Below are 9,046 nucleotides of genomic sequence, written 5' to 3'. Positions count from 1 at the left end.
TAGAGCTCAGGTCACAATCAGTTGAAGTTAAGCAACGTTGGGCGCGGAGAGTGTTTGGATAGGTCACTGCGTTTGGCACAACGAAGCACATGTGATACATGTGGTCTCACCTTAGGCAAGTGAGTTTGTTCAAAATTGCCTCTGTCCACCCAGCAGTAAATTGGGTATCTGGTATGATACGATGGTAGTCTGAATATGAACCTGACAGGCGACCGGTTGTATTCTCCACAGGGAGTGTTCTGTACTCGTTGACCAGGGGTAATATGTCAGCGCTTTGAGTATGCCATGTGCATGGATAAATGCACAATATAAATGGACTGCTATTATCATTATTACGTTGTTCACGTTGTCTGACGGTTAAATCACTGGATACGCCATAACCGTTGCTCTTGAGTGTTACTCGTGATTTCAGAACCTCGATCTTGTCATCAGAGTGGCGTAGTTTAGCGATGAGCGGTCTTGGCTTAGAGATGTCAACACGTTGGGAGTCGAGTCGATGTGACGTCATCAGCAACCCAGGCTTTAGTCTATACATTATTATTATTAAAATGTTAAGTACTTTGAACTTACAATCGCTGTGCGACTCCCCTGTATCCTTTGCAACGTTGTATAGAATAATGTTGTCACGTCTGCTGAAGGCTTCTAAGGTGTCGATCTCTATGTCGAACTGTGATATTTTCTGTTCTACGTTTTCCATCTGGACGGAGATGAAGGAAACGTCATCGTACATTATGTCCTGATTGTGACGCGCATTTTCCAGACCACTATGGAGGTTTGACAGCTTTGATTCGAAAATCTGTAAACCTTGTACTCAAATCACGGACTTACCCCGAGAGTGAGTTGATCTGGCTTCCAAGCTCATGCTTCACGTTCTGTACTTCCTTCAATATGGTGTCCCCAACATCGTCTTGGATCACTGGTTCAGGGTTCATTTCTACGTCGTTAGCGCACAGAATCCTATGTGATATAACCCCAGCCGGCACCGGATTACCTCCTAATCGTCAAACGTCGGCGTACATTCAGATTGAAGTACCCAACCTGTACAATCAATTTCACAAACCATGACGTTAGTGACATATGGGAGTTCATAAACATGATTTTTGGGCAATCAATATTTTCACACGAGACCATAACAGCATAACTCAATCCAGTGTGCAGTGAAAACATCATTACACACCAGATAAGTCAGAATGCACATCTGTACCAATGGCAGTAGATCAATACTCGCCATGTTGTCGAATGTTACTTTCTTGGTGCCCTTGGGTTGAGTGAATAGTCCAGTTCTTGATCTGTATACACCATCCTCGATAAATCAGTATCCTGGATGCATCTAAGTTCGGCCCGATAATTTTATTACCTTCCTTTGCTGGGTCAGCCATCTCCGAGATCAGGTTGCGTTTTTGAGACCATTTCCTGGGTTCAATTCTCAGTTTGGGATAGAATATCTTTGTTCATGTAAAGTTGGAGATGTTGTCAAAAATATACAATCAAAACATGAAATGAGTTTACAGTTATCCGTTTCTGCGAAGGAAAATTCCAAACTAACGGTTCTTTTGCTGCTTAGTATATTATACATGCATTAGATAATGTTCTGAATTCCATTGACGGAACACAGTTTAACACATATCATTTCCGTAGTAGAGCCATTGTGGGTCCGAGGAGACTGTGTCTACTGGATTTGGTCGAGTGATGATTTCACACTCTCTAGATACAGCCTTGTAGTTCACCCCAACGCAATCCTCAGTCGTGACACATTGTTGAACACACGATATCTTCGAGTCGGCAGAAACCAGGGCCATGTTCGCTGAATTCAGACGTTTGCCAGGTGTTAATGGTCTTACTGTTTTTCTGCAGGGACTAGTTTCTGAAACATCCAAGCATTTTCACTTTTGTATTTATTATTTGATATTGGTGAGTGGATGAGTATGGCTTTACGCCGCTTTTAGCAGTGTTCCAGCAATATCACGGCGGGGGACACCGAAAATGGGCTTCACACATTGTACCCATGTAGGGAATCGAACTTGGGTCTTCGGCGTGACGAGCGAATACTTTAATCAATAGACTACGCCACAGCCCCGTTAAAATTGGTAGTTTTATGGCATTGACAGGGGCGTTTCCGTTTATTGAAATAGGTTTTGATATTAAAACATCGATAAAAGTCTGAATTGATTTATAATAATATTTATTGACAATGCGAAGAGCTTTATCTGGGCTTGAATGTCGATGTACATTTTTGGTTATTTTCTCAAAGTGACACTTTGAATCTTTAGATGATCAAGATAATCTAGACAAATGTAATTGATCTCACCTAGGTGTTTTCCGTGTACTTCGACTTCACACAATGTCAGGATATCGTCATATTGCAAAATCGTAGGCTTCCAAATCCGAACAAACCTCCCTAAGATTTCTGTCTCACATTTAACGGTTTCAATCAGTCCAAACACACCAGAGTAGTTTTTGCAGACACTAGCACCTGCCCTTGAACAGCGTGACGGGTTTTCTTGGTAAACCTCTATAACAAAGTCATGAAGACGGTGACCTGAAACAACAACCATCTTTTACAGTACACTGAAATGTGTCAGGTCGAGTTATTAGAATTAGAAAAACATGGTCCGGTGATCGTAATGCAACTAATGTGGCTAACCCAAACCAGCTTTGATCCACTATAAACAAAAAAGATCACCGCCATAGAATAATCAGTCCCGATTATAAGCCGAAACAGATATCTTTGACCACCAATGGCAAAAATAGTGCTCACAATATTATGAACTGATCAATTATATGATTATGAGTGAGTGAGTGAGTTAAAATTTAACGTCACATCGGCAATATCTCAGCCATATTGTGACGATATATGATTATGAAATTGAAAGAAAATGGCGTGAAATGCCAACTGAAATAAGAATTCTTGGCTTGTAACATAAGAGTTATGTGCTGGCTTTAAATCAGAAGAAAACATGTTTAAAAGTAACAGGGCATATTTTACTGCAACATAAATGTTAATTTACTTTCAGTATAGCAAGAAAATACTAGGGTGACCATATATTCGGTAGGAACACATCTGTTTCGTCAACATCTGGAACGTCAGATTCCCAGCTCCAGCTTGGCAGTCATCAGTGATGATATATATCCTAAAATGACGTATGGGATTGAGTATTTCCATATTGGTAGGAGTATATGTATTCAGGAGGCCTATACCGGGCAATACACGCTCACAACTGTCGTAAGCAGTGGCGGACAACCGCCGTTTTTTTAGGTGTGAACGGTCAATCAAGAAGCTTCATCCAAGTCTGACCCTGACTGACAATCGTCATGGCGCCAATCACCTTGTTCATTCCAAGAACTGCTGCAAGTTTTTGTCCCATTGTTCGTGTTGGTCGTGGCTAGTATATCACTAAAATAAAGGGTCAAATCCCTTCCCACAGACCCGTGAAGAATTGGTCATCAGTAACCCATGCTTGTCGCAAGAGGATAGTCAGGCTCACTGACTTGGTTGACACATATCAATTGCGTAGATCGAGGCGTTCAACAACAACCCAACTTCCCACATTCACAAGATATCTCTGTCAAATGCAAACTCTGAACACATTTATTCAAACTTACGGTAACCGTTTCTGTTGTAAATGGTAACGTTATGAACTTCATATTGCCCAAGAAGATCCACAACGAACCACGGGGATAGGTCATGATGCTCAGTGCTAGTACAGACGCCGTCAGTCCAATGTGCCGCACGGTTACCGTCAACAGCGTTGTCGACACTGGTTGAAATGTCCCTTTTGATGACAGTGCTCATCCAAGCTGGTTTGTTCAACGCAAGGTTAGATCCACAGGATACATATACTGGAAAAGAAATATAAATCTAAAGTTAACTAAAATGTATGGTTATTACGAACTCGAACGAACCACTACTATACTATAATACTGGTAATAATAACAGCATTTGTAATGCGCTGAATTCCGCACCACGGAGAGGAACGCTCAAAGCGCTGCAATCTGATTATTACCCCGGATAACCCAAGCTGCCTGTGAGGCGCTAGAAGGTTAATAGTCACATGACTTATCCGACCGGGTACCCATTTCCTGCTGGGTGAACAGAGTGAATTCATGAACAAACTCATTTGCCTAATGTGAGACCACATGTATCACATGTGTTTCGTTGTGGGGCAGGACTGAAGTCCTAGAAACTCTCAGTAGTCAAGCTACCAAACACGGTCACCGGATTTTGCACTGGCATCTCTCTGGGCTATTCTGTGACCCATAGTGTGACAAACATGCTCTATGAGATTCAGACCTGGACTCCTGACGGGACAGGAAGTGTTGCTTCCGTCCCTAGACATAAGAAATCACCAATGGCACGTGTACGATGTGACCTAGCATTGTCGTCCGTAAAATTCAGGGGATGGTCATCGAAATGTGGTACAACAACCCTCTATAGGATGTCAGAGATAAACCGTTCTCCATTTACATTTTGTTTGATCTTTACAAGGTTAAGTTTACAATCGCGTGAGAGGCATCCCTCGCCATCATTGAATTCACGTCATACGATACATTATATTCCATTCTGCATATACGACCGCCTCCGTGGTGTTGTGGTTAGAGCGTCCGCCCGGAGAGCGGAAGGTCGCGGGTTCGATCCCCGACCGCGTAATACAAAAAACCCGTTAAAATATGGTACTTGTTGGTCCCTGCCTGGCGCTCGGCATTAATGGGTACAACAAGGACTGGTCGGCTCGGAGTCAATATAATGTGTCTCAGCATGGTATCTCAGTCAGCTAGCACTATAAAACCAGCTTCAGTCTGGGCTAGTACAAGCAGCCGCACATACACATACAGGGGCGGTGGGGTAGTCTAGTGGTTAAAGCGTTGGCTCGTCACGCTGAAAACCCGGGTTCGAATCCCCACATGGGTACAATGAGTGAAGCCCATTTCTGGTGTCCCCCGCCGTGATATTGCTGGAATATTGCTAAAAGCGGCGTAAAACCAAACTCAGTCAGTCAGTCATACACATACACACGCATGCACGTCGTCATATATGCGAAATATTCCCAAGCACGACGTTAAATCCAATTTCACCTCACCTCACCGTTCTGCATATGCAGTGTTTCTACGGTGCCAAACACAAGATTGGCAATCAACCAGGAACAATAGAAATCGACTTTCGTCCGACTACTGGACCCTTGCATGTGATCTCAAATTCTATATTGACGTCGAGCTTGACGCCAGGCTAGTTGTGCAGCTTTTTGCCCTCTTGATAACAATGGACGTCTGATAGGTCGTCTGGCTCTACACTCGGCCGATTTTAGGCGCTTTCGGACCGTTTTGTTGGACAAACGACGAATTGGAAGATACTTTAATTTTAACTCGCCACCTGACATTTACGAATGAACTCTTGAGATTCTGATGAAGGGTGTATCCTCCCTGGGTGTTGCCCTGAACGGCATTAGCTTGCTGATGTTTAGCCAATCGGCTGAAAGTCGCTGGGTGACAACCAACATCTCTTTCAGTAACCCCCAGTAGCATGTCAGCGTTTCGCACACCAATAGCTTGCCATCCTTGAGTAGTGATTTTGCAATTGTGAAGGATCTGTTTCCACTTGGCAATAATGAAATCAATTGATTTTCCAGGTAATGGAAACATAAGAACAATTTCCTGAAACTTGATATTTGGTGAAACCCATCCAAATTCAATGAATGGTTTATCCGAACGGTCAAGATTATCATACAAATTAGGACATGAATATACATGACTATTTAGATATTAAAAATCAAAGGCGTTGTGTGTCACGTACAAGAGTAATCACAAACCTTGAATTTGAAAGACAATATAATTTATTTGCTAACACTTCCTAGCCTAAAATGATTCATACATGCCATCAATCATAAACGCATTCTCACAATCACCCATCACGCATTGTCTCTCCCATTGTTCACTCAGTCACCCACATAATACCCCCACCATTCACACGCACTTACATAAACACTCAAAACATTACAGATGTATTTAAAAAACACCAAACAGTTGGGTTGGGTTTAGTTTTACGCCGCACTCAGCAATATTCCAGCTATATGGCGGCGGTCTATAAATAATGGAGTCCCTACCAGTGATCAACAGCATGAGCATCGGTCTACGTAATCAGGATACGATGACATGTGTCAACCAAATCAGCGAGCCTGACCACCCGATTCCTTTAGTAGCATCTTAAGACAAGCATGGATTAATGAAAATCAGGTCTAACCCGGATTTTCACGGGTCAGTATCATATGCAAATGAATTCCACAAGTTTATGTCACTGCTGTGTGGAAATAATCACTGTTGATATCACCGTATATGGTTATTAGTTTCAGTTCAGATCTGTAGTGGTAGGCTAGGAGTACTTCTCCTATATGTAGATTTGTGACCATGGCTACTCCACACAGTGGGTTCGATCCCTATTGATCTGTCCATAATTGTCATATCACTGTCCCCAGACACTTGAGATGTCACACATCCATTGGGTGGCAGGTCGGGTTCGATCCGTGTTGATCGGTTCGGGACTGTCTTACACACGGGGCATATCATCTTCTCTTGGCGACCAGTCGAAAATACAGGAAAAACAGCCAAACTAACAGGCCCTTGTATAATTTCCTATCTAGTTGCCAACTTTCACTCTTCAAATCAATTCTTATATACACCCAAAGCTATATTACACGACCTGACTGACCCGTAACTTACTTCCCAGATACAATGGTCTCTCATACCACACACCTACAAGAGACATCTAACTGCTTACAGAACTGCACTAGCTCGCATGTCCTCACTCCAAACCTGTCACACAGTAAACAAAGAACATACATTCAATTTGTAATAATAGTGATCTTGACATTGTGATACGTTATATCCATTTGTATATCGGACCCGTGAAGATCCGGGGTAGAATAGGTCTTCAGCAACCTATGCTTGCCACAAAAGGCGACAATGCTTGTCGGAAGAGGCGACTATCGGGATAGGGTGGTCAGGCTCGCTGACTTGGTTGACACATGTCATCGGTTCCCAATTGCGCAGATGGATGCTCATGCTGTTGATCACTGTATTGTCTGGTTCAGACACGATTATTTACAGACCGCCGCCATACAGCTGGAATATTGCTGAGTGCGGCGTAAAACTAAACTTACTCACTCACTCCCATTTGTATATCGACGAAATCCTAGCCATAACCATAAAATATCCATGCCAAAAAATCGACAGACGAATCTTCCAGTTTTATTACCTTTCAAAACAATCTACTGTGAAATGAAAATAACCGGACATTTCTCCACAAAATATAGACACCATAATATTGAATGCAGTTTTCAATTCAGAAAGTGATTTAAAGAATTGAACCAGCAACTCACTTCAAATCTTCTCAAAGCAGTGTTTATACTTAACCCTGAAAACCTGCAGGCCCTAAGGACCAATAATAACCATAAAAGGTTGTGGGTCCTGATCATAAATGTAGGCCCTATATTTTAATATGGAAATATTACTCTTAGTTATTGGGGATGAAAAAGCTGTCGGCCATAAGGACCTGCAGAAAACAAAAGCTGTGGGTCCGGGTGGTTTTCAGTCGGTTTTAGGCCTAATGACTGGCGTTAATCTCGAGCGCCGCAAAAGAGTCAAGGCATATATAAGTTTCTGAAATGTGAAAGTGATCACTTACTTTGTGGTACCATGTAAAGCATAATTCACGTAAAGCAAACATTAAGAGAAGTATGTAAATCGATGTTACTTACCAACTGAATCTAGAAACCAAAACACCAAACATTGGACTTGGGGTTTCATCGTATAAGCAGTGATGATCAACCCTTCCGTGTTGATCTGTATCGACAGCTATGCTTGTTTACCCCAGTGAAATCGGAGCCAGACTCTGGTTTCCATGGATGCCTCTTGGGACTATTCCAAGTCATCGATCATGTGATTTGATGCTCTACGTCTTCAGTGATCAAACACAATTGGCTTTTTGTTATCTGAACATATATATATGTGTTAATGTTCAGAAAACAAAAAGCTATGTATATATATATGTTTAGAAACCAAAAAAAGCTAGATATATATTAATGTTCAGAAAACAAAAAGCTATGTATATATTAATGTTCAGATACCAAAAAGCTATGTATATATTAATGTTCAGATACCAAAAAGCTATGTATATATTAATGTTCAGATACCAAAAAGCTATGTATATATTAATGTTCAGATACCAAAAAGCTATGTATATATTAATGTTCAGAAAACAAAATGCTATGTATATATTAATGTTCAGAAAACAAAAAGCTATGTATATATTAATGTTCAGATACCAAAAAGCTATGTATATATTAATGTTCAGATACCAAAAAGCTATCTACATATTAATGTTCAGAAAACAAAATGCTATGTATATAGTATATATTAATGTTCAGATACCAAAAAGCTATGTATATATTAATGTTCAGATACCAAAAAGCTATGTATATATTAATGTTCAGAAAACAAAATGCTATGTATATATTAATGTTCAGAAAACAAAAAGCTATGTATATATTAATGTTCAGATACCAAAAAGCTATCTACATATTAATGTTCAGATACCAAAAAGCTAGAGATATATTAATGTTCAGAAAACAAAAAGCTATGTATATATTAATGTTCAGAAAACAAAAAGCTATGTATATATTAATGTTCAGAAAACAAAAGCTATGTATATATTAATGTTCAGAAAACAAAGAGCTATGTATATATTAATGTTCAGAAAACAAAAAGCTATGTATATATTAATGTTCAGAAAACAAAAAGCTATGTATATATTAATGTTCAGAAAACAATAAGCTATGTATATATTAATGTTCAGAAAACTAAAAGCTATGTATATATTAATGTTCAGAAAACAAAAAGCTATGTATATATTAATGTTCAGAAAACAAAAAGCTATGTATATATTAATGTTCAGAAAACAAAAAGCTATGTATATATAGCTATGTATATATTAATGTTCAGAAAGCCATAAAGATAACAAAAAGCTATGTATATATTAATGTTCAGAAAAACTAAA

The 9,046-nt window shown here is 40.1% G+C and overlaps 1 protein-coding gene across 1 annotated transcript; it reads right to left on the bottom strand.

Annotated features, from left to right (window-relative positions):
• Positions 1–234: 234 nt before the first annotated feature.
• Positions 235–7,827, bottom strand: LOC124267294. Its single transcript, XM_046702215.1, has 4 exons — positions 7,749–7,827; positions 3,604–3,840; positions 2,309–2,539; positions 235–1,864 (listed from the first exon to the last, which is right to left on the bottom strand). Exons 1-4 carry the CDS (start codon positions 7,795–7,797, stop codon positions 1,617–1,619), a joined length of 765 nt encoding a protein of 254 aa, XP_046558171.1. The 5' UTR covers positions 7,798–7,827; the 3' UTR covers positions 235–1,616.
• Positions 7,828–9,046: the final 1,219 nt, after the last annotated feature.

The sequence above is a fragment of the Haliotis rubra genome, unplaced genomic scaffold (genome assembly GCF_003918875.1).
Source record: "Haliotis rubra isolate DU_JTF1 unplaced genomic scaffold, ASM391887v1 Scf130, whole genome shotgun sequence".
In the NCBI taxonomy this organism is placed as follows: domain Eukaryota; kingdom Metazoa; phylum Mollusca; class Gastropoda; order Lepetellida; family Haliotidae; genus Haliotis; species Haliotis rubra.
This window is presented reverse-complemented; position numbering and strand designations above follow the sequence as displayed.